Below are 26413 nucleotides of genomic sequence, written 5' to 3'. Positions count from 1 at the left end.
GTTGTGTTTGATGGGAAACTATCAATTCCTTGCCAGCTAATTGCTGTATCTGATGACTTAATGCCGAAGATTGGTGCTTCCCAGCTACTTTATCAGAAAACGTTTTTGGTTTATAAAGCTCCTTTTTATGATGCAACCCACAGGCTCCCAAACTCTTATCGCCCAGTTGCCGTCGGTCCTCACATGGAAACTGAGTCACATACTGCCTTTCGTTCTTCTAACTGCGAGATGCGACTGAAAAGAAGAGAAGCCGCTGGCACAGGCAGAAATCAGTATTACAGATCGCCGTGCCGAGGCTGCGATCGCGATCTGTGCCGCGCCGAGGGCAGCGCGCACCTCCCGGGCACGCCTGGCAGCTGCTGCCCATCGTAGAGCGCCTCGCAGGGCCTCCCTCACTGAAGGGTCCCCTTCTCCACGAGAGGTCCCTTCCAGAACAACGACCCCCCGCCTCCCCGATCCCTCCCGAGGGACCCTTTCCGCCGGGCCCCAACACCCGCAGCAGGGTCTAAGCCCCTGCCCCCACGACAGGAGCTGCCCTGCCCGAAAGCGCCGGAGATGGTGCGGGGGCGACCCGGGCCGGGAAGGAGAGGGGCGCACTGAGGCCTCCCTGAGCCCCTGCGGCAGAATCCTACCTTCCCAGAGGCGGAGACCGCGGCAGCCGGGGCCGCTCACCGGGTTCCCGGGCAGGGAGACTCCCCTCGCCCCTAAACATGATGAGCGGCTTTCCCCTCCCCTCCCGTGCCGGCTCGCCCTCGCCCTCCCCCGCGCCCCGTTGCCCCGCGCCGCCCGCCCGCGGCGGAGGGAGGGACGGAGGGAGGAAGGGAGCCCTCGGTGCGGCCCTGCTCCGCCTCTGCCCCGCTTTCCGGGAGCGGTCCCCAGAGCAGCGCCGGGGCTGGGAGCAGGGCCGGGCGGCAGAGGCGGCCCTCGCCGCGCCGCGGTCATGGAGCCCAACCAGCTGCGCCTCTCCGCGGCCGTGAGTGGGGCCGGGAGGGAGGGACGGAGGGGGCCTGGCAGAGACGGGCGGGGACAGGCCCGGCGGAGGCCGCGGCCTCCATGGCGGCGGGACCGGGGCGGGTGGAGGGGCCCGGCGGTGCCCGCGCGGGGAAGGGCCGAGCCGCCCTCCCCGGGTGACGGGCGGGCAGCCGGGGGTCGTGCCTGTGCCCCGCTCCGGCGACGGAGGACGGGTCAGGCGGGCAGGGACAGCGCTGGGCCACTTGGGGGAAAGCAAGTGAGAAAGAATGGCTTCAGAAGCTGCGTGCGACCCACAGCGGTCGGTGTTCGGTTTCTCCGTGGAGCTCCCCAGTACTCCTCGATGTCATGGTCTGCTGTGACCTACCTTTTACTCCTACTTTTTCTCTCATAGCTATAATAAAGGGGCAGTATCTTGTGAGTGCGTTTTCCCATTGTTAGGGCCGTTCACTATACAGTATATGCAGGCACTCCTTGTAATTAGTTTTACAAGGAAGAATAGGTTTGAAGCTAGTTGTACTTATTTTCAGGTTTTTTCCCCCAAGTGGGAGTGGCAAAGCTTCATAGACAACATCAAGGTGAGAGGAGCATGTTGCAGTGAAGCATTCTGACTTTCCACACAGCATCCTTTTATCCATCCAGGATGGCTCCTCAAGTCCTGTTATAGATCCTGTGCTTCCTTCAGACCCTCCCCAAATAGTTAGTACTACAAACGAGCACTGGGGCCTGTTCTGGGCCACATCTGGGCTGTGAGCAGACACGACCACAGACCTTTGTGCTGGGCAGATAAAGGGAAGGATGGGAGTGATGATTATGAGGGCAGTGGCAAGACTAGGCCCGAAGTCAGGAGCCACACGTTGGAAATATTTTATGGGACAACTTTGCCTTTTTTTCTTCTTTTTGACTCTCATCTTGTGTTCAGCCACATGTTGTGGTCAGGAGTCAACATGAACTGTGATGTGTCCATTTCACCAGTGTGTGTTTACTCCATTGGAGAGGCTTAAAGGAGGTGCCTTCTCTGGATGCAAATAAGTGCTGTAAATGCAGTGCTGGGCAGTTTGTAGTGTCCTGTATTGACATCAAGAGTCGTTATGTCAGTCTGAGGTCAGTTACGTGCAACGTTCATACATTTACAGTGTTTTGTGGGGGTTTTAGGAGCCCAGAGTTAAGTGGACTTTGTTCTGTCTCCAGTTGTTGCATTATTAAATAATCCAAGATGTTTGGATTACTTAAGTGTGAGCTAAATGTACCCCAAAGCATATTTGCACTTGTTTTAATTTCATGGTTTCAGTTTGTTTTGTTCTTTGGGAATAAAAAATTCAAAGTTGGTGCAACAGCAAAATACACTGTACCATTTAAGTTACATAGTTTTCAGGTTCATGTTTTGATAAAATACTTGGTATTTGTATTAATAATTTACTAGAAGCATTCTGAATCTGACAAATTACATCAAAGCAAAGTTTATATTTAAGGGTTTATTAAATAGAGAAAGTAGTTATTTTAAATTTTGTTGATGGTTATGCATGTCCATGTCTAAATCTTCTAGGTTGGGCACAAAGCTTTGATATCTGCTCCTCTTTTGCTACAGTTAAATATTAAACACATTTTCCTTATTTGGGAATGTTGTCTGGCTTTTTTTGGTGTGTGCAGAACGGGAGAAATCTGCCATAAAATTTTATGGTATTAGGTAGGTGTCTGTTCACACTGTCCTTCCAAAATGGCAAGACTCATTTACGGATGAGATTCTTTGATGGAGTTCATGAAATGAACTAGGTTTGTTTTACCAAAAGTCAGGTCACCATCCTAAGGTGCTATCATCCTAAGGTGTTGGGTTAGAAATCATTTAGTCCCAGTCTCTCCAGTGTGGTCCAGCACTGCACCAGTGCAGTACCTATCCATCCTGCTGTTGCCTTCAATGGAGGAGTGATCTAGAAGTGTCAGGACATCAGACATGAGTTGTGTTCTTTTTCATTCTGAATTTATCTCTGAGGTATTGTAGTGATTCAGAGGAATGTCTGAAGCTGTGAAGAGCTTTCCTGTTGGAAGAGCAGCCTAGTCCTTAGTCATACCTGCTTTATATTCCCAGTCAGCTTTACAAAAGGCAGTCATCAACTTCTGAGAGCCCTGCAGTATGACTGTTGGAGCAGCTTTTCTTGCATCTTTTTTTCTTTTTATGTGAATCATTCCCAGAATCACCTGAGAGCTGATTACTGAGGATGTCTACTTCTTTCCTGAGGTACATCATCCAAGGGCAACGGCTTTGTGAAAATCTCCTTTCATTTGAGCTTTCCTCTTCTTGCCTGTTTCAGTACTTCATCTGTCTAATGCTTTCATGCTCATGGTGTTGGCTGGGACTTTCTTCCCATTTGCGTGTGAAGGAAGGTCTTGATGTTCATTTGGGAAGCATTGCTAATGCCATTTAAAACATGCCCAGATTAGCATGATATTTTTTAAATTTATAGGCCAAGTATAAATATATTTGATGCATACTCATAGAGTGCTCAGACTTTTCTAAAGACCACATAAGCTTCATTAACAAAAGTAGTGACACGCCGGCTACTAGAACCAGCTAGCTATGAGACTACATCGTTGCTGCTTTTTTGCTAGTGCATGAGGACCATTTATAGCAGACATCTGCTGCACTTGTTTGTTTGGTTTGGGGTTTTGTTTTGCTTTGGGGGGGTTGTTTGGGTTTTTTGTTTGTTTCTGTTTTGTTTAGTAATGGACAATTTTTATGTCTCCTGGGAAACAGAAGGCAGTTCAGAAAAAGGTTCTGATTTGCTTTTGCTCAAATATATATGTATAGGAGAGTTACGTGTTCTTCAGAAGCATCCAGAAGAGCGGGAGGAACATTACAGTATTTTTATTATTAATAATAATAATAATTTTTAATAATAATAACAATAAATTTAAAAAAATCTTAAAAACAGTTCTTCACTGTCAGTTTGAGAAGATAGTGTTTTACATACTGTGCACGATACAGACCAGTTGTTGGTGTCAGTAGAGGATACAGCTGACTCTTCAGCATGGCATTTCTGCGAGGCATTTGCATCAAGAGAAGGCACCTCATCAAAATCATCCTGAGGAGTTTTTTTCAGGTTTTGTTTTTCTCAGCTTTTTGAAGGAGGAATATGATTGTAGGCAATGTAAGAATCAGCTCAATCAAATGTGCTTGTTTTCTAACCCATTGTCTTTTCTTACCCCCAGTCTCACTTAGCAAGATACTTAGGTAGTGTGTGCTGAACCTTTCCACATGTAGATAAATTAATAACCATCCCTCTTGTTTTTACCTCAGTTGTGTAAAAGCTTGTTTGGAGTCGGTGCTGGTTTATGCAGTTCCCATCTCTGGCTGCTCTCTCCATGTGGTGCCCCTTCAGCTGGCTGGTGTAGGTTGTGGGGACTCGGGATGAGCTGTAGGGAAACTTACCTGGGTTAAAAGAATCTTTTTTTGCATAGGTTCCTGTGTAACTTGGATGAGTTGTTTGATCTGGTTCATGTGTACTTTCACAACTGTAACTGAGCACTTGGAAGGAAGGTACCAGAGTAGGAGTGAGGGAGAGGAGATGGGATGTACTTAAGCCATTGCTTCTTCTGAAGGAATTGAACATGGAACTGTGCCTTGAAAAATGGAGGTGATAGGTCTGGGCATCAGTCAGTGCTTGGTCATTTGAAAGCATTATGATATGGATATTTTGGTTTTCTTACGTGGGTTAATTTGACATTGTGGTCCCAAAGTGTGTGGAAAAGGTTTCATTTTCTGGTAGGAATGTTGTGCTGATGAGGTGATACATTCCTGCAAGCATATTGTTGTTTTATATTGTAGTTATTCTTTCAATCAGATTTCCAGCTACCAGTGTAAGATCTTATGATCTAAAATGCTATATCACAGCCCAAGAAACTTTTATTCCCATTTTTCTTCATTTATAATGTGGGAATATCACTTGCTGTCCTCCAGCCCCCTTAAAGACTAACTCCTTGGGAAAATATTCACCTTTCTCTTATGTAAGGAACATTGTTCAGAAAACAAAAACTCAAGGTATTTATCATACTTGTAGTTTTCTGCATCTATGTGAAGATTAAATATGAGGACATGTGCATATAAATTATTTACAAGGTGATCTATTTTATAAAGTGATCTTTCTTTGCCCTGTATTATATGGAATATTCCACAGACAAAATTCCATTGTCTGTGGAATTTTGTTTGCCTTACACATGTGAGAACTTGCGCTTGTTCTCTTGCTCTCTGTCTTTCTCTCTTTTATTTATGCATGATGGACAGTACTGATTTGTAATTATGCCATATCCATATTACATCAGCAGATATATTGACTGGTCTATTATTTTCAGGCACATGGCCATGGAGGCTATGATTCTGATTTTAGTGATGAGGAGAGTGGAGAGAAGTCTCTGCAAAAGACTAAAAGGTAATGTAGTACAGAATTAACACTTTGCATTATGTATTTTGTACAAATGGCCTCTTAGTGTGCATAGAAGATGATGCTGTTTTATGTAAGGTCTGGTGTTGAAATGGTTTTTAAAAAATCAATCTCTTTGATTTCTGCATCTCCTCACCTCCAGCTTGCCAAAGCTTGTAATCTCCTAGGGGCAGCTGATTAAGATCTGTTCTGCCATCTCCATCTGGTGTATATTTGCCCCTCAGTTCTTGGAGCAGAGTGTTTTGTTTTTCTAAGCATTAGTATCCACTGCTGGGTTTTGGCAGCACTGTTCACACCACTGTGATCCATCAGGACAAATGGAACTGCTAGGAGAGCAAGGCAAAACAGGCCAAGTGGTAGCAGGCTTTGTAGATATAAAACACATAGAGATGTAAAGTGGAGAACTGATGCTACTTCTTTAATTTGTGGTGAGACCTGGGAATCGCTAAATTGTGTTGTGATGAATCCTTGAAATGTACTTGCACATCTCTTATTTGAGATGACCTTGGCCAATACTTGCAGTGGTTGGCACAGTTAGTGACCTGGAATTTTGTAGTCTGATCTTACTGTATTGTAAAGATTTGTATTTATTTATGTATTTATTTTGCTTTTATATTTTAATTCCTTGACACTTTCTGCACCATACTTAACATTTGGCCTACATTTTGCGTATACTTTCCTTCCTTTTTCCTGTCTCTCCCTTGCTCTTTTATTGGACTTTATTTAAGAGGACTTTCTGGAAACTTTCCTAGGACTCTTGCGTATTTTTCCTTTATAGAAGAATTGAAAGAATGAGTTTTGTAGTGTCTGATTGCATTCTGGGAAAAAAAAAAATCATGTTTTAATCTTTGGAATAGTAGCCATTGTGCTATTTCATATATTTTATAGATATAGCTGTTCTCCATTAAAATAGTGACTGGTTTTGTTCGGATTTCATTTTCTTTAAATGCCATTGCGCATTCTACCATTCCACTTTCTAGGTGGAATATTAACTAACCATCAGGAGCCTTTCAAAAATACCATCATTATCCTTGTTCTGGCACACCACTGCTGATTCCCAGTAGGGCTCTTATGTGGGTTCCTTTTCTTGCTCTATCATGGTCTTTATTTTCACTGTAAGGAAAATAGCTGTCTTAAATTCTCTCCAAATTGCTGTTTTATAGAGCCTCCTCATGGAAATTTTGTGCTTTTGAGTAAATTATACCCTAAGTTTCCAGAGTCCTATATTCCATAGCTAGAAACAAATTCCCTGGCTTGCTTTCTTCAGGTTTCTGATTTCCATTCTTTCTGCCCACTGATAGTTATGGAAAAATCTCTTCTTCACCTAAGTTCATGAATGAAATCTACTAAATTTAGTAAAAACTAAATTTACTAGCTAAAATGTATATATTTTTATTTTTATTATTGTTGAACTCTAACAGTCATTTTAGCTGCCTACTGACAAGTACAGTTCACAACATGGTAATTGACTTTTAAATTTGTGATTCTTGTGATTGCACTACAAGAGGCAGAACTGTTTAATGAGGTGTTGAGACATTGGCATGAAAGGGTGGAATATGGTTACTGCCAATCACTCATTCAGTGAGTGCACTGTCCTTCCTGTTCCTACTTTGCTGTGTAGCTGAGATTTGTAAAGGACTTTCGATGTCAGAGTGAAACTGAGGAATCTTCCAGGTTTTTTCATTGCGGTTCTATAGTGATAATATTAATAAAAACAAATATTAAAAATTGCTGGTTTAAGCAATTGCCTCTAAATGCCTACTGGAAGCAAATGCCTTTCTGATTTGGTTCTGCTAATGAGGTGAAGTCCAAGCTGGCTTTGGTTCTGAAGTTTCATTTTATTCTTGTAGAAAATAGCAATATAACAGTTTCTGTTACTCAAGATAGTGCAAAGTTTGGCATATGAAAATTTTATTGCTTATAAAAAGTTTTTGACTATCTTTTCTTCCTTTTTCCCACCTACTTTTAGAATAGAGGAGGATGCCCTTCTGATAAAGCCATTCCAGAAAGCAAAACAAGGCAGTGTGGTCCACAGACAATTTGCAGCTGAAGAATGTGATAGGTATCTTTTACATATTGCTTTTGTGAAACATTTTCTTCCTAATGGAAAGATAGTTTTCACTGAAACATGTTTGTTATTAACAGAGAAGAAGCAAGAAAAAGAAGAATTCACTTGATATCAATGGATGCTGTATCCTTCTGTTTCATTTTTCAAGTTTGAAGATGGAGCACAGGTTATCCATTATGGTAAAATACTGGGATTTCTCAGTTATCACATCAAGTGACAGTGGCGCACCAGATACTGAGTGATTCTTCAGAGGAGCTTCTTTTTGCTGTTGAGATAAAAGTTAATTGAAAACCTTTCTAAGAAGCCATATAAAGTTTTTATTTGTGAAGACACTTTCTGAATAAGTTATTACGCATTCGGCTCAAATTATGGTACAAAATGTGTTTCAAATTATGTTTCTGAGGCCAAAATGTTGTAAGAAGCATTTAATATTTTTCCATGATTTTCATTTCCAAACCGGATCATACAACTTTTATTTATATGTTGCTGGTAAAAATGTAATAAATTATTTCATTTTAGTAGCCAGACTGTTTTTATAATAGAAGAGCACAAACCTGTTTTAAACCAAAACTGCAGTACAAAGAAGCTGTTGTTTAAATCACAGCTGAAAAAATTAACCAAGTTTCTGTGTATATGCATACAGAACATCTTTGATAAAGAAAGACAGTTTTATAAATGATGAATGAGGTTTTAAAGATGAAATTGCCTTGAATTCCTGTATTTGGAAATTAGCTTCTATGAGAGGTTATTAAGTAAAAGTTGCTATTTGGGTTGCATTAATTCCACTCCTTTTTTTTTGAAATTACTGAACTGTTTGTGAGAAGAAAAGTCTTTCTCTTATTAAAAACATTTAGGTTGGGGTTTTTTTAGTTTTAAGCTATGGTAAAAGGAAATAAGTTCTGAAACAATCCTTAATTGCTTTATTCAGTATGAAAGACATAAAAAGTTTGTGCATGACTACGTTTTATACTATGGCGGCAAAATAGAGGATTTCCGACGATCTGGGTGAGAGCCATTAGCAAACTTTCCCCTCCTGACCCCAAAGCTCTCCTGTTATGTAAAGGGGATAAGTGTATATTATAGCTTTGGGGGCAGAGATGATGTAGCTGTGTATCAAATTACTAATTGTTTTGGTCACAAATGGTAACTACAGTAATTGGAAATACCCAAACACAAAATTGCCTCGTTTCATTTTGTTTCCATATTTTTAGAGAAGAGACTTAATTATTCTTGTTTTGTTATGTAAAAGGAAAGATGACAGGTGATCATTAATGGAGGGTACACTGAGAAATATCTGTCAGTACCTTCAAAATAACAGTCTGAAATACTTCTGAAATGTGCAGAATTGCCATCCATTGTCCAGAATAATGATAACTTCTTTAGAGCTATCTATAACTGCCTTTTAACATCACTGTCTTCAACAAAGAGTATAAAAAGTGTTTTCAGACAGGGTCAAGTCATCCACAATTTCAGTGGCTGTTTTCCACCATGAGTTTTTTTATTTGTGAACAGGTATGCCAGGGAATACATTTTTGATAGTTTTATTTCATAGCTATGTATTCCTTTACGCTGTGAGGTAGAGATCAGAACTGTAAAATATTGATGCTTACCAAATGATTATTTGATGGATTTTCATTTTAATGTTACATTGTACTTAAAAAAGGTGTGTCCTTTTATAGAGCAAATGACAAGACGGATCTTGATGTTATTAGAGAAAACCATAGATTCCTGTGGAATGAAGGAGATGAAGCAGACATGAATTGGTACCTGAAACTATTATAGGATATGTTATTTTTAGATCACTTGTACTAAATTTGTTATTTCCCCTACTAATTAAGAATTACTGTGCATACTTAGTGATCATTCTTTGATCTTTGATGCATTAGAAAATGAAAGACCATTAGAAGATCTTTCATATTGTAGTATTGCTCAAATGCCAACATGAATTGATGACAGAAAGAACTAATAAATAATAGTGATTCTCTGAGATCCAAACGACTGTTCAAAAACTCTGAAGAAAGCAGAGTTTGAAAAAATACTGTTTAGTATGTACTGTGGATTTATTTTATTTTTCCAGTTTTATGGGAATTACTCCTTAATTTAATGAGCGTGTATCTGTTGTATTTCTAGGTCTACAACTTATGTTCTTTTGATGAAACAACTTGTCTTTGTCTTGCTAATGTCATTACAATATAAAGTGAAATGTGTTGTCTTCTGCATTTAATAAAAAATAATACTTTTTTGTTTTAGGGAGAAGAGGCTTGCAAAGAAGTATTATGATAAATTGTACAAAGAATACTGTATAGCAGATCTCAGCAGATACAAAGAGAATAAGGTATCTTTCATTAGTGTAAATAATCTTGGGTTTTGAAGTATACTCTTTAAAAATGGCCTTATGATTGTGGATATATTGTAAAACCAGAACGTTAGTACCCCTCCCATAGAAAGGGAGTTGTGAGAATTTGTCGAGTCACTTAATAAGCAGCAGCAGTTTGAATCCAAGCATTGTTACTGCCTCAAAAATGTGCTTCTGTGGGAATAGGAACATTTCTGTCAGATGATGTTTTATGAAGAGGTACATTGTGTGTGAAAGGCAGAAAATGCAAAGGGGTTAAAGAAAGAAGGCTAGAGAGGTTGCTCGGAGAGGCGCAGTAGATGAGGCTTAAAAACCCATGGAATGTTACTGTTAAAAAAAAGTCTAAAAGAGTTTTGTACTTGAATGCTGGCAGAAACAATTTTGGAAAAGTCTATTCTAAAACAGCATCTTTTGCTAGTTGTTCTTTTCTGTTTGTGGAAGCAGGATTTGTATGTGCCTTGTAAATAAATAGAATTTCTTAAGAGAAACAGCCCAATTCCAGCACCAGGTTTTCTTCTTAAACGGAACAGCCTTTTTTTTTTTTCTGAGTTTTTGGCTGACTAACTTGTTAGTGAAAGAATATACACTAATCTTCTATTGTGATTTTCCAAAGACTGGTGCTGAACTCAGATGCATCTTGGTGTTTTTAGCACATAGTAACCCAGCCTATATAGTTCTTTTAGACTATTTATGGTATTGAAAATTACATTCACTGGTAAATATTTGCAAGGACTGGGCTTAGCTCTATTAGGAAGAAAATATGGCAGTCATCTAAAGACAATTGGGACAGTAAAATGCAAAAATTTAATTAAAATTAACAAAAACTAAAATGCTGAAGATGCCTTCCCTCCTTTTTTTGAGTAAATTTGATTTTATTTTTCTGTAGCTATTTCATATCCCCCCAGCTGATTTCCCTCGAGCATGCTTACAGATTTTGTTTCTCTCACTACTGTGCCAAGTTTCCATATGTTTGCTGTCTTTTGTGGGAAACTGTTTTGCCCCAGATTCTTTTTTTTTTTTTCTTTTTGTGTTGTGTTGTGTGAACAGTATTTCCCTGTCAGACTTCAAGTGTGTCTGTCCTAACTTTGAGGTCACTCTCAGTTCCCATTTATGCTCCTAAGTTATTACCTATATTTTTGGAATTGCCATGTCAGCATAACTGCTGTGTCATGCAATTTGTAAAATATTTATGCTTTCTTTCCTCAAATACGTTCTGATCATAAGAAAGTCCTTTTTTAGATATTCTTAGAAAAACAGAAAAAAAATGAGATTTTTCTCAATGACTGATTTATCCATGCCTATGTTTGGTACAGAAGGATTTCAAAGCAGGATTTTTTCTTCAAAGTCTTAAATAAGCTGCTCATCCCGTTCGTACTGATGGAATACAGTCTGTGCTTTCAGATTTTTCCTGCCTTAATTTTTTTCTGAATTTCCAGAAACTGGAAGTTGGATATCTTTAGCCCCCCTGCCTTCTGTTTTGCAGTGCTGGTGCTATGAGAGGTGCAGGGTAGATAATAAGCTTCTCAGCTAGTCAGCCTTTTGCATGATAGTTGTTGATGCTTTACATGTTGATGCTTCATCTTGATATAAGAAAGAAATTTTTTATAGTGAGAACATTTGGTTGCTGGAACAACCTCCCCAGTGGCACAGTGGAATCCCCATTGCTGGAGGTTTTTCAGATGCAGTTGCCCAGGGTGATAGATAATCTCATCTGGGCTCCCTTCCCCATGGAAGGTTGAACCTGGTAGTCTGTTGAGGTGCCTTCCAACCTGGGCTGTTCTTTGACTCTGTGATTCTATAGTGTGCTAGTTGCTGTCAAAGCGAAGTTGGAGGTCAGTTTTCTGTGATGTTTTAAATATATATATTGCACAGATTGAGACTTGCACGTATGTGCTCATCTGTCTTTTCACAGCTGTAATTGTTCCGCTCCTAGCCACAATCTTCTAGTCAGGTAATTTTTCTAAAGATCTCTGCATAGAGATTGCAGCTCAGATCTCTTTAGTTCTGAAGTAAACCATTGTTTTGTGAAGGACTGGATAAATGGTAAGGGGCAGTTTCATGGGAGAGTCTCTTTTGAGAATCCAAAAAATAAGCAGAACCACCTTCTCAAAGACTGAAGCTCAGGAGATGACAGTAAAAAGCCCCAAGACAAGCAAACCCGAAAGGCCACAGCCACATTCCAGTTGCTGGTCCAGACTGTTTTACTCACTCACACACCTGGCTGTGCAGACACACACACGCACACACACACGCACACACGGCTGGGACTCCCCTGCTCTCATCCCTAGAGATTCACAGGTGCTCTCACATCCAGAGCTGGAGACCTACTCATCCTCCTTGTTCTGTGGCCACTTCACCTACCACCAGTCTGGCTTGGTCTTCACTGGTGTTTCCTTTAATCAGAAATGCCAGTGTGAACCTCTGGTGTGACACTACTAAGAGACAGTGGAAGAGTGTTCCGACAGCTCTTGCTTGTGATGGGTCTGTTATTCCTTACATTTTCCCTAGAGAAGAATTTTCTAGGTCAAGGTTCTCTTTAAACCTTCAGTGCATCTTGTCTGCAAACTTTGAGGCTGATAAATGACTGTATTGTCAGATAGTTCAGTTCTAATGTCAGCTTTGCAGTGCAGCACAGGAGGGTGTTCTGCATTTAAGTTTTATTTGGTATGCACTGGATTGGAAAAGTTCCCTTTGTTGTCTTATTTTCCTAGAGAAATTCTTATTTGCTGTCTCTGTACTTTGTTTTGTAGCTTAACAGATTGGAAGTGTCTCCTATTTGCTAAGAAATGAAATCTGTTTGACACCTGGTCAATAAATAAAATAAATTCTATTCTTTTGGTTTTATTTCTAGATTTCTAGGCCAACTTGTCTTCCACTTGGAAATGTTAATATGTTTGCTTCTGTAATTGTTTTTCAGCATGGAGGACTTTCTGTAAAAATAAAAATATTCCAAGTATTTTTATAAATAAAATACCACTCTGGTGAGCAAAGGCAAAGAGACATTTTTAATTAAAAGAGAAAAAATTAAATTTTCTTGACCAGAATTAAATGCATGAACCATGTGCAGGACATCAATCAACTGAAATTACTCTTTACATTGCTTAATATGTTGACTATTCACAACTCAATTTTGGTTCTTAACAGTTTGGATTTAGATGGCGACATGAGAAAGAAGTAATTTCAGGAAAAGGTAATGCTGTCTTTTATATTACATTTCTTCCTGATGCTTCTCTTGCTTTTTGAAATAATTTTGTGTGATAATATTTGACAGTACTGGTAAGTTTATCAGTCCAGGTGAGTTTATCAGGTAAGTTTATAATGTACAATAAATTGACTTGTCTTCCAGCTTTGCAACTGTTTTATGCCACATAGGTTTAGACTGCACACTCATCTGCACATATTAAAATTAAAGGAGCATATAGTTTATTTTCACAAGGTCAGTTTTGTAATGAACACCACCATAATGCATTTGGTGTAGATGTAGAATTTAATGGATGGGCTTTTTAGATGCTTTTTCTCCAGTAGTTTTGCTACCTCATTAGCCTTTGATACCTGTAATTGAAATCTCTCAGTAGTCCTCCTCAGGAAATAATTTATTGATTAACAGTTTCTACAGTGCTGTTGTGGAAAACGTTAACTTTTAAATTAAAGTTTCTTGTGTGGTACCTATTTTAGGCTAAATTGGTTTTGAAAGCTTCAGTAGGAATGGTTATCATGTCTCCCAATCCTGTCTCTAAATCAGTAGCTTAATTCTGGGTGTGAAGTCTTACCAGTGTGTTACTGGGACTTTGCACAGTGGTCCTTGTTCCATGGCTGAGGTGCTTGGGCTTCTTCAACTTGCTGAAAAAGCAAGAAAAGGAGGTGAATGAGGTATTGCTGTTCCTGGGGGTGGATCCCCATATACATGTGGTTTTCAGAAGTCACATGCCAGGAAATTGCATGGAGTTGTACTGTTGATCAATATCACTCGGTTACAGTTTAATAAACAGCTGTGTTCTGTAAACACCTCTATTGTAATGTATTTCAAAAAGTTAGAAATGCATTTATGATCTTTAAAAAAATAAGTATTTCACAGCAGAAAGTGTGAACATTAATGGTGGGGTTTTTTAAACTGTAAAGATTAAGCCTCTAAAGGTAGTTGTAGTCATGTGTTGCATTCAGCACTACAGATTATATTAATGGATAGTTACATTTGATACAATTACATGCTTTATTGAATACTTTAACAAGATAATTAAAGTAAACGAGAAGTATATTATTTTTATGTCTTCGTGAGGAAAAAAATTTATAGCTTTGTAAAATGTGGTATTCCATATTTTAAAATGTGGGAGAAAGTGCGGAATTACATATTTCAAGCTTTTTAATGGAATCCTAATGAAAAGTGAGCAATTGGAATAGAAGAGTGGATAAATCCTCTCTTTCACCACTGGGGGGTGCGAGAACCCAACCCTCTCGGGGGTGTCGGGCGCACTCTCCGAGTGTGGTTCCAAACCTTTAAAAAAAGCTGTGGGTCTTTTATGCTATTTTAAAATATAAATCAGCCATATAAATTGCTTTAATGAAATGTAATAACACATCGATTCCTACCTGTCTGATAATTAGCATTAGCATTGTATGTACTTATTGTATGTGCTGATGGAGCTGTGTCTGTATAGTGGCGATGAGAACCACTGCCGGCGCGCTGTGCTAACGTTTGGGGGTGGTAACAAGGGAACGCAGGAATGGAGTACTCACGTTTGATGGCTTTGCATTTGATGGCTGTCTTTGCCTGGTCATGAAGAAGAAGAGCTAGGATAAGTGAAAGAAGAGGTGTCACTAGTATTACTAATTGTGAATGCCAAATTATTTCATTGGCTTCTTTTCTTTCCACTCTTTGCCATAAGTGTTTTGAAAGGTCATATAGCAGATTGCTGTGACACAGGGTACTGATAGGCATACCTTACATGTGTATTAATACCTTAATGTGTATTAATTTGAAACCTGCTTTTTAATGAGAGTTTTGGGGGTTTTTTTACTTCAAATGTTTGCATTCCAAGTGGTGTTTCATTACAGAACTGAAGTATCTGAGGACACTGCCAATCCATTAGTTAGCCGCTTAGGCAGAATCTTCTGAGGTTAATCGTTCACCAGCAGTCCTGCTTGTGAGCCTATTAATACACATCCTTTCTGCCTGCTCTGCATACAAATCAGTCTTCTGCAAAGGGAATACATGTATCTTTATTACTCCGATATTGGGACTTCAGTGGTGTAAACAAAATTGATTATGTGCAAATTTGTTTTAAAATCAGTGTTGCTTTTCACATAATGAACCAAAGGAAGATTTTCAAGCTGATGTAGCATTTCTGACAAAGTTGGATTTCCTTTTCTTAAAACGAAGGTATTTATGGATAGTCACTAGAATACAAATTGTATCAGGTACACTAGTTATGTAAAAACATGTAGGCATCTTCATATTGTATGAACATGATACTTTGAATAGTTTGATGTCATTAAAGATACATGTCTGAATCACAACTTCTGATCCATCCTCTGCTAAGTAAGTAATTTAGGGTATATAGGATGTATCCTAGTGACACTCATTTTTTCCGAGTTCACTATTAGGCTCATTATTTCATAATGTACACACCTTCATCCATACATTTCAAAACACAGTTATGTTTTTTTCTTTGCAAATAGGCAATGTTGGACAAGTATGATTGATTGCTTTGTTGTTCCCTGTTATTGTTTCCTTAATCTAGATGTTATTTTTAGATTTGTGGGGTTTTTTTATTTGAAAGAAACGGAGAACAAAAAGCAAAAACTGAGCAGAACCGGAAATAACAACCCCAAATCTATTAATGTTAATCATTGAACCACGGTTTGCTGGTTTTGACTCTTTACAGGTCAGTTTTCCTGTGGAAATAAACACTGTGATGAGGAAGAAGGCCTGAAGAGCTGGGAGGTGAATTTTGGTTATGTTGAACATGGCGAAAAGAGGAATGCACTTGTGAAATTGAGTAAGTCAGCCCTTCAAGGATTTGTACACTTGAGAGAAGACAAGTATCTTGTACTTTGAATGCTATTGAGTGAGACCCAATGATAATAATATGAATTCATGGCAAATGCTGAATAGGAGATCATTTTGTTAATCATAGATGGTCGTATGATGCTCTTGATTTAGGGAGAACAGCTGTTATCATTATATATGACTAAGTTGTTACAGGTTGAGCACTTGATTCTGTATAATTGGCATGTCATAAAATTAGAATAATTGGCTGTAAGCTGTTTCATATAGAAGCATTTCTAGTTTTAATGGACAATACTGCATTGCAAGGAGAATTTCGGCAGTCATTGCTCGTTCAGTTTCTTGGCTTAGAAGTCCTTAGGGCTTTGGACCAGACAACTTCTTGCATACTTTTAGCTCTATTGATTTTATTTCAAATATTTGTGTTTTCTTACAAAAGTTCGCTCTTTAAATAATTTTCTTTTCAATTCTTACATCTCGACTGGGATTCTCTAATTCAGTATTGTGTACATTATGATATGTTCATCAGATAATTAAACTCAGCACAGTTTATACAGTTACTTTGTGTAAAATGAGTGAATAGTGGGGGTTTTTTTCCTTTTGTGCACAGGACAATCCATGTGGGAACACTTGGTCTCTGACAAAGCTCTAAGAGACTTACGGGTCTTCAGTATAATTGCAGAACAATTTGATCTGTCCACAAGGATCCATAAATGGGATGCCTGTACATGATAAGCGCTGATACTTCTTTAATGAAGAGTTGCCAGTGCTAAACTTGTGATCTTCCTTCACATTTAGTATCAAGTCTGGGATTGTACTGAAGACTTTCATCATGTATTTTTTCAATCCTGGCTGCAATTACATTGTAACTAGTGTTTTGAAGGAAAAGCTACTGATACTGAAAGATCTAGTTCTAACTAGTTTTGTAGTTTTGTTAATTATGTTTATCAAATTCTTGGCTGCAGCATTCTCTTTTTCTCTATTTCAGGACTATGTCCAGAATGTTCCCACAAACTAAACTTCCATCACCGGTAATGAAATATTTCGAAAATAATGGGGACTGAATTATTGATAAGTTGCAATTATGATGAACAGCACCTTGGGGCAAAACTTCAGTGAGATGATTATGAACTTCATTTATCCTGAAATAGCATAAATATTCTGGGGTTCTTATAAAGCCACTGTTAAGGGTTAAGATACCGTGGTAATAACAGCACAGAACCCCTCAGACTGGAAGAATTCCATCCCTACCACCACAGAAGTTTCATTTGCTTAACTTCAGCCTGGTGATTGATTATTTTTCTTATCTTGTGTTTCTATAGCACTTTTCTTTTTAACTGAATCATTTACCAGACACATTTACCAGTTTAACTACTGGTATGTGTCTGAAAAAATGACAGCTGTTTGACTGAATTAAATACTTCAGATTTACTGTTGCATTAGAAGTACATATAATAGAGAAGGTGTACATTCATCTCTTTAAAGGAGGAAAGAAGTCAAAACACGCAAGAAAAGAGGCACAGCTGTACAGAGCTCTAAAGAGCCAAAAAGTAAGAAGACAAAATTATCTCGTTCAGCAAAAAAGAAGTCCAAGAAAAAGACCCATAAAGGTAAATTGAAACTTTAAAACTTCAATTATTAAAATACTCAGGTCAGTCGAACCTTAGTTTTGCTATAGCTGCATAGATGTAGACATATAATTATGTATAAATATAGATAAATACATTTAGTTATACATACAGTTATGTAACTTCCTGGACTGTAACACAGGTAGTCAGAAACGTAAATTTCCTAGGTAAAATTTCCTAGATGCAGAAAAAAGATAAATTTCTTATCTTTAACAGAGAAGGACAGCCTTTTGAAAAGTATGCACTGCAAGGGAAGTTTGTCCAAGCATTGGATTTTGCATGCTAGAAAGGGTTGTGAAGTATTTCATTCCATGAGGCTTTTGGGTTGAAAGCATTTTGAAAATGTTAGATAACCTTTTTACACCACAGATCTTGGGTTGACATAATTAGGCTCAAACTGATGACCTGTGCACTCATGCAAAAAAAATCCTTTTATTTCAGTGTTTGCTTGCTCTCTTTGAATGTGGTGTGTGCACGTGTTTAGAGTAATATATTGTGATAAAAATATCTTTGTATACAATTTAAGATAACGGATAAAACCAAGAGAAGCTGACTGGTTTTTTTTCTATTTTTCTTTACAGATCAGGTTTCTTCAGATGATTCAGGTAATTCTGATAAAGGTTAAGGATATCCTTTATGTTTTTGTAATAAGGTGTATAATTTCATAGGCAGTTGTCATTGATCTTCGTTTTATTAGCTGTTTTAATATTTTATAAGATAAGAATGCTGTCTGAAACAGAAATAGGAAGGTTTGAATGAATTACTTACATATATTGGAGAACAAGTGTAGGGAATTTCAAGAAGGAAATAGTTTAATCAAAAAATAAAAATGTGGGCAGATAACAGAATGGAAATAATCAAAAGAATGAGAGGTCAGGCTGTTCTAAAAAAGAGTAGAGGGTGTAAAAATAGGTACATTGTTAATAATTTCATGCTGTGTAGTCTATACTGTGTAAAGATAGTACTTTTCTGATACAAAAACTGCTACATTTTCCTTCAGGGAATTATACTGATGTGTACTCTGCTCAAAAAAAAAAAAAATTAAATAAATCCTAGGCTTTAATTAATGTCTTTTCCAGCTACCACCTGTAGTACCTCAGAGACCTACTTGTTGCAGGTGGATGCATTCAGTGACTCCTTGGACATTGGTTGTTTCTGTATCTCAGTGATTGCAGTCTCCAGTTTCTTTTTTGGTGAAACAGGCCCCATGTCCTGGTCATGCCAGTTCTTGCTGCAGACTGTCTAGAAGTGATTGACTGTTTTCACTGATTTCTCTACTCTACTCTACATTTTTAAGAATGTTCTCACCCCCTAGGCTTTCCCAGTTAGATACAGGAAGACCTGAAGCAGTTCTCTAATGACTTGGACCATGCACAAAGTCTTTGTTTTATCAGGAAACTTACTGGAAGATTGAGAGGGGGTGGTTTCTGATATGAGTTGTCACCCCGTGTACTAATTTGAAAGAGTTACACAGCAATCCATATTTTCTTACACTTTCACTGATAAGTCACAATTGATAAGAACTATCATTTCAGTAAGGTAATTGATTACTATCATAAATGGAAAATGAATTGTAATTTTGAGTTTGTGGTTATTTAATTTTAAGAAAAAAAATGCTATGTTGCTGTTGTGTCAAGATCAGTGTTTTGATGATTGTTGTTACTGTTTAACCAAAACATTAGTTCGTGATACCTAAGAATCTTTTTGATGCTACATTGATTAACATTGCAAAACATTTTCATTTTCACTTTATGCAAAGTTAAGTGTTCTGTTTATTCTCATGGTTGCTATTAAACATTGCTTCTAGCAATATACCATCTAATTAAAAAAAGATAAAATAATTTAAAATTTATTTCATAAGCATTTTAAATTTTTCAACAGATTCTGATAACAGCAATGCAGAAGATGGTCCTTCAGAAGCTGACTTTTGGAAAGGTCCTCTACGAGAGGCAGATGAAAAATCACGGTTAGTTTGAAATAGTGGACGTGCAGCTTCTGAAACGTATGGTGTCCATTGAGAACTGCAAAGGCAGAGATGTCCCAAATGTTTCAATTATTCAGACATAAAAGGTTATGTCAAATCTCTTTCTGTGTAGTGAACTTAAAATTGTGTTTTTAAAGAGGAGACATACGCAGCTCTTGAGGAAAACCTTTGTTAAGCCACTATCATACCACTGCTGCCTTACCCCCTACTATACCATTAATTATCTTAGCAGCAGGTCCCAAGAGTCAGCTCACACAGGGAAAGGTGAAGGGTATTGGAAAGTAGGGAGTAAGTCAAAATTATCTATATCTTCTGCAATTCTAATCAGAAGTTTGCTAAAGCTTTTTCATACAAAGATTATCTCCTAGGTACAAATCCAAAGCAGAACTGTCTGACTTTTATTTTTTGTTCTTGTTACAGGGAAGAGGAGTTTGATGAGTATTTTCAAGACTTATTTCTCTAAAACTTGCAGTTGATGTAGGCTGATTTTCTTCATGAGTTGTCAAGATGGAAGTCTGGAAATCCAGTCATAATCTTCCAGAGACTGTGCTCTGCCTGCATACCTTTTCTACAGTCACTCTTATGGGTAGATTGTCTTTGTACAAGGCTTCAAATCTAAAAACTTTCTGTTTCTTGTAGTAGGCTGCATACTCTTGAAACAAGAGAAGTAATTTTTTCAGTTCTGTGCAAAAGATATATGGCACCCAAACTTAAACAAGAATACAGTTTCTTGACATTACAACATGGAAGTTCACTGCTTTTATTTTATCTCAAACTTCAGTTATTGCCACATTTTTGTAAAGGAACATTTTGTAAGATTCTGTGAGTAGTTTAAAGCCATACACTTTAATATATTTATCCTTTAAATTTATTAAAGAGGAATAAATAGCCTTAAATTTATTGGTCATGTTGACTTCAATACTTGGGTATTAGTCGCTGTAAGTATTTTCAGATGCTATTGGAGAAGTTCAGATTTTGTCAAATATGTGTTCTACTTGAATTAAGTAAACCATATCTGAAATGTCTCTCCTACTCCTTTAAAAAGTTCAGTTTATTGTGACTTTCTTTTAAATTTTAGTTGTAATGCGATGTGTCTTGAAATTCCACTTCAACAAACTTGGTTGGTTGGTGAAATTTTCGATGTAAAAAATAATGTGTGGCTTTCTACTAGAGATGCACGTGACTTTAATGTTATCTGTGGCTTCTCCTTTCCGTTGATTGAATGTTAATCCTTCTTTCATGTGTAATCCTAAATATACAAATAAAGCATGTATATTGCTTGAGAAACTTTCTGGATTCATTTTGTTCTTCAAGTTGCCACACATCTTTAAACATTCATTCAGTCATGTTTCCAAAGAAACAGTCTGCACATTAATAGGTAGCATGCCTATATTTTTTCTGCCTGGTGAAAATTACTTTGGATACAAAGGTCAGACTTTTTAAATTAAGTTTTCATGTTAATCTGAGGAAAGTTAATGTTGTATAAAATGTATTTTTGATAAGTACTTCTCACTGTAGATATATTTATAGAAAGTATTTCTAGTAAGTATTTGATGTGGATAATGTAACAGCAAAGATGGTTTTAGCATACTTATGAACATCTTACATGCACTTATATGAATGTTGAGAACTCTATTTACAAGTATTACTTAACATAATTACATTTTAAACAGTTTGTACTTACATAATAGATGACCGTACAAGGACATATTTAGGGCGTCCTTGAGTAAGAAATAAACGTATCCTTGCATGAAGGCTTCTTTAGGTAAGAAGGTGGATTGAAAAGTTAATTCTCTGTCATCTTGCAAGCTTGGCTGAGAGTCAAATCCAATCTGCAGCAATCTGCTTAAACGTGTGCAACTTGCCCAAAGGGGCTTTTGTTGACTGCGTTGCTATATTTGTTGCTTCAAGTATCGTATATTAAGTATGTGTTCTGAGTAACTAGCTTCTCTTTGGGTCTTTAAAATACAGTTATAAAAAGTTAGACTATACATATTAAATACATAATTTAATACAGTTTGAATAAAATTACGTTGTAAAACAACCTTGAAATAGTTTTCTTTAGTAGCGGCTTTTAATACAGAAAGTAACATGATAACCAGTTTTATGTCATAACTGTTTGCATAAAATATTTGACACATTTATAAGTCAGAATGTTGTGTTTGGAGTTTTTTTGTGGATTCCTCTAATTTTGAGTGATAAAGGTACACAATATCTGTTCATTCATGCTAAGACCATTCTTAGAAAGGTTTATGTAGAGCAAATTTCTCATTCTCCCTTCCGTGTGGATGCGGAAGGTCCTCCAGAGGAAAAAAGTGTGAGTCTGCTTTGTTTAAGGGGGAGGGAAAGTGGCAGGATTGAATTTGCATGTTGAATTTCTCTATTGCGGGAGTTGCATTTGACATCCATCTCATTAGACTTGAAACTGGTTCCAGTGAATACTCAGATCTGTGCCTAACATACTGGCCATTTGCCTTCCTCCATCCGCAGGAGGAGCTGGCTGCCCGAGTGGAAGGTATGGAGTGGACTCATTCCAAAGGTTTAGGGAGGGAGATCAGTGTTCATGAAGAGCTAATTTGTGTGCAGTCTGTCTTCTTGGTTGTAGAAAGACAGATAATGGGACTATTGATGTGCTTTACTTCTGCTTTCCTCTCCCTCAGAAGATTAAGTTGGTGTCAGTTAATTGGTTTTCAAATACTTTAATTTATTGCATTTTGCAAGAGATGCGTTGGGAGTACATGAGCCTTTTAAAATGCCCTTGAATGCAGATCCTGCTGTAGATACACTGGTGTAGGTATCTGAGTAAACTCTTACTCGTGTGTAAAATATGATGCTTGTGATCTGCTATTTTAGATTTTTACAATAAAAGCTGGTCAGTTTAGGAACTGTGGGAGAGCCATTTGCATATGATCAAAAGGCTGCGATGGCTACAATGTACAGATTTATCATTGGTAATTTTGGAAAAAATACAGTGTACCATGGGCCTGCTTTTTATAGACAAGAGTGAGGGAATTGTGTTGTGCATTCCTAAAGTGAAAGAGTTGTTTTACTCCAGAACTTTATATAATATTGAGGATGAAGGAAAATGACAGAATTACAGATTAAGGAAATACACATAATATATAAATCTAAATATCCAAGTTACGAATATCGCAATTTTTAGTTTGAGTTGTACATACTAGATTTCATTCAGTAATTTCATATAAGATCTGTCAAAATTATTTATTTTTTTCTGGACAGTGTGTAGAAGTTACATATTTTAATAAAAATACTGTATATAAATTGAGTGACATGAAAAAATACCTAGAGCACACAGTTAACTCATTTTGCACCATTGTTTTTTCCAGTTTTTAATTGTAACCATTTTTTTAATCCATTAAAAATTATTTCCAACAAATGGCAAGTGTTTAAGAGGATTAAGAGATTGATCTATACTATTCTATGCAAAGCAGAAATCCACTGGGGCTCATTGAAGTTCTTTCTAGATGTCTTTTCTTGTAGCAGGAACAGTGTCTGAGACAAAGAATTACAAAACTACACATGTTTTGGATTTTCCTTCCTCTCCACCACCTCCAGCAGCACCTTCTGTTAAAAAACAAGGAAGGAAAGTAAAATGAGTATTTTCTGTTAATTTTAGCTGCTCTAATTCCTTGCTATAGATGTGCTGCTTTTATTTTATGCATATTGTGTGTGTTTGGTCTTCTGAAATTTCACTGCTTGTCTGGGATATTGGAATAAGAAACAATGACATGTTATATATACCTATGTGTACATAGTGTAGGAGTTGATACCAGCATTTCTCAAGGGACCAAACACACACTGAACCACTCTTACTGGAAAGTTTCAGTATTTAAATATATGACTCTGTCCCACACATACAAAACAGAGGTATGCAAGCCATGCAAAAGAAAGAAATTCCTGAAGCAATATAATCTGTGAATCTATTTTTGAAGCAGATGATACAAAAACTAATCTGACCTAATTGCATAAACCTTCTTCCAGCCCTGCATAAATCCCTTTGTAATTACCAATTAAGAGAGAGAGACACTTTTCATGTTTTTATTTATAACTACTGATTCTGTTACTCTCTCTCAAATGATTCCACAGATGTTCATTGGTCATGGTTAAGTTCTTTCAATGTAATAAATTGCGTTTCCAGATTCACTTAAGGTAAGATACCAATATTAGAATTAAAACTTACATTTGAAAGCTGTGGATCACCATGTTATAGGTCATTTTCGACCCTTTCCACCTGCATTGAAACATGTCACATAATCAGTGTCCTACCCTCTGTAATTTGTGGATATAATCAACACTATGTTACTAACTATGTATTTGATTTTCTCAGTTTAATACTGTACTTTGCTTTACTTCAGTTCTGAACTTTCCACTGTAGTGGTTCAGCAAACATGTTTCTTTTGTGTCTACTGAATGGCTAAGAATAGCTGTTACAGCGGGGATTCTGTAACACAATGTATCAAACCAGGAGGCCGTGGAAAAAAAATATATATGGACAGATTCTTGGTAGATGTTTCAGAGAGATGTTTATTTCTCCCGGCGCACGGCCGGAGCTCTGCCGAGGAGCTCTCACAATCCCCGGACCGAGGGTCCTTGCCCACACAGGGGAACACAAACCAGCCAGTGGGGAACGAGGCTGAGCAGGGCCAGGGAAACCCCGTGTCTGTCCCCTCAGGGCCCCTCTCCCAGGGCTACATGGCAGGGGGAAGGACCCTGACAAATAGCCAGGTCAGTGGCTATTCTAGAGAAACCACCATGGTTCAGCAGGTATCAAATCTTTGTTTGTATGAACTGGCTTAACAAACCTATGTATTTACATGGCCTTGATTTGACAGTGTCAGATCTGTTCTTCACAAATGTCCATGCCCTCATTCCAGTGTGTGTTTAAAAAGATGCAGAATAATTCCCTTTTGTTTTGTGTTGCCAGTTATGATACACAAAGGCCATATCCTTAGCTCCTGCAAATCAGTCTGTCCATGCTTGCCTGTGTAAGGTTTCCTATTTTCCTATAAGGAAAATGTATCTTAAGTCAATGACTTAAGTGATTCCAAAATACCAATGATGTAAGATGGTCCTAACTTCCAAGTGAGAGTAGAAATACCTGACTCTTCCTAAATTGATGATTTAATTTCTATTTAAGAAGCCTGTGCTTAGGAGCATTGGATCTGACTTTGGTAACTTTTTTTGGTAACATTCTTGGCTGAGAAGGCAAATGTATAAGGAGGTTTGAAGTTGAATGAGGAGGTCCCAGGTTTTGGTTTAGTTTGTTTGGCTGGTATTTCTGTAAAGTTCAGATGGTCATGTTCCAGTGTAAGGAAAAAGTACTTTTTTCATACTGGCAACCAGCTAGTTCTCAGCAATAAATGAATCTTAAATAAAATTACATTATTTCAGAAAAATAAAGTGCCATTGAAAGTAAATTTGGGAGCAACTAGGAGGGTGGAATTCCTGTGAAAATGCGTGTAAGTAATATCACAGTGTGAGCAGGCCAAAATATTTGACTCATTTTATTAAACTCTTTCAAAAACCTGCTTTGATTAAATCATGTTGTTACAGTACTTTTTAAACCGCTTTGCAACAACTTTTTTTATTTTTTTTTAAACATTTATTTTTATTTTTACCTAGTATCAATTTTGTAGGAGCCAATAACTAGTTCCACTTCACACACTGAGAATAACTTGATGGATGGCCTTTAGTAGCGTCTTTTGTGTGAAATGTGAAGAATACTCACGTATTTCTCAGAGGTACTGATTAACAAATAAATTATTTGGTACTGTTTTCTGTTTTAAAGATGTATGAAACAGAGTAAACTAACTTTTCTTCTTCAAACTAGCTGACCATATATCACTGCTTTAATCACACGTGTTTTTTTAATCTGTGAACCTTTTCAGTCATCTCAATTCATTGGCAGAGCCGTAGACCTGCTGCTCCACATGAAATACAAAGAATAAAAGTAACTGACTCATTTCACTCTTACACTTGAGTGATAGGTTTCCAGTTTATATAAAATCAGATTCTCTTCTGGGTCATGCTATGCAGAACCATGCTTTCAATTTTAGGACTTGGTCTGTCTTTGGAAGATTAGTGTTGAATTTGTTATATGAGACAGTGTATTTCAGCCAAAAAACTGGTGGTAGGGAACTAGAGCCAAAAGCTTTATCTTAAACTTGGAAGAGAAGTGGGGACCGGCACTGGTTTTTTATATTCTGAATGCATACTCTCTGTTCTCTTATGCTTTTCATTTTCAGCTGAAAACAAAGCACCTGAATACATTTGGGACTGATGCCACACAGAATTTTGATACATCTCTTGTATTTCAGATAAGCAAGTGTTTAATTACATTCAATTTTTATTCTTTACAGAGAAGAAATGTTACATTCCCTTCACTTTTGTGGTGGTCATATTTTATATAATTCTGCAGTTCAGAAAATGAGGTTAGTGTACTGGATTTGTGTCGTCTTTAAAGTTTACTCCTTTTCCAAGTAAAGATAAAGCTTATTTGGCTAATTCAGAACTTGCATACCATTCTTATAAAGCTTAATATTGCACAAGTGCGCTGCATGTGTGAATTTGAGAGAGAGAGAGAATATGTTGACTGCCTTAAACATATATGTAAATGAAAACTTAAGAAGTTACTTAACCTTTTTGGGCAGCTGCTTCTTCTTCCTTTTTCTTTTGTTCCTCAATAGCTTTCATCTTCTCTTCGTATTCATCAGCTCGTGTTTTCCATTCAACCCTGTTGTTTTGAAGACCATCAAACATTGGTGTAATTTCCTTGTGAAACCTCGAGAATTCCTGTACAAGCAATTGAAATTAGTAAATTAGAAATTTGTAAGCACTGATGAATTGTTAAGTCTGAAATTGTGGAAATACTGCTGGGAAAACATTTTATTTTTCTATTGCATCTAATTCCAAGGCATATTGTTGGAAATACCATGTTGGGATAATAA

The 26413-nt window shown here is 37.6% G+C and overlaps 3 protein-coding genes across 8 annotated transcripts in view; 1 reads left to right on the top strand and 2 right to left on the bottom strand.

The window, feature by feature from the left end:
* Positions 1-740, bottom strand: part of LGI1 (leucine rich glioma inactivated 1) — a 29014-nt gene extending 28274 nt beyond the window's left edge. Inside the window, exon 1 of one of the 2 annotated variants that reach the window (XM_048311727.1) lies at positions 633-740. The gene's annotated coding sequence lies outside the window, so the exon portion shown is untranslated. The remainder of the gene's footprint in view (positions 1-632) is intronic. The other variant, XM_048311725.1, reaches the window with a different exon arrangement.
* On the top strand, positions 403-20732 carry LOC125329572 (protein FRA10AC1). 4 transcript variants are annotated; one of them, XM_048311732.1, is made up of 14 exons: positions 403-558; positions 5317-5393; positions 7375-7467; positions 7551-7596; positions 8402-8478; positions 9153-9236; positions 9724-9808; positions 12974-13019; positions 15712-15825; positions 16822-16864; positions 17319-17443; positions 18043-18066; positions 19343-19427; positions 19866-20732. In XM_048311732.1, the coding sequence occupies exons 1-14, from the start codon at positions 556-558 to the stop codon at positions 19906-19908; spliced, it is 945 nt and encodes a 314-aa protein (XP_048167689.1). In that variant the 5' UTR covers positions 403-555; the 3' UTR covers positions 19909-20732. The 4 variants fall into 4 exon arrangements, with proteins under 4 accessions (XP_048167689.1, XP_048167687.1, XP_048167688.1 ...); XM_048311730.1 differs by lacking the exon at positions 403-558 and adding an exon at positions 854-973; XM_048311731.1 differs by lacking the exon at positions 403-558 and adding an exon at positions 1144-1320.
* Positions 20733-21438: 706 nt separating this feature from the next.
* The window catches only part of PDE6C (phosphodiesterase 6C), a 28583-nt gene continuing 23608 nt past the window's right edge, over positions 21439-26413 (bottom strand). The window contains exons 21-23 of one of the 2 annotated variants that reach the window (XM_048311724.1): positions 26105-26258; positions 23647-23697; positions 21439-23030 (exon numbers count right to left, since the gene is read on the bottom strand). In XM_048311724.1, the coding sequence (XP_048167681.1) occupies positions 23678-23697; positions 26105-26258 (174 nt within the window). In that variant the 3' untranslated portion in view covers positions 21439-23030; positions 23647-23677. The remainder of the gene's footprint in view (positions 23031-23646; positions 23698-26104; positions 26259-26413) is intronic. The other variant, XM_048311723.1, reaches the window with a different exon arrangement.

This window comes from Corvus hawaiiensis, chromosome 8, assembly GCF_020740725.1.
Source record: "Corvus hawaiiensis isolate bCorHaw1 chromosome 8, bCorHaw1.pri.cur, whole genome shotgun sequence".
NCBI lineage: Eukaryota > Metazoa > Chordata > Aves > Passeriformes > Corvidae > Corvus > Corvus hawaiiensis.
The sequence above is the reverse complement of the archived record's forward strand: the minus strand, read 5'-3'. Positions and strand labels throughout refer to the sequence as shown.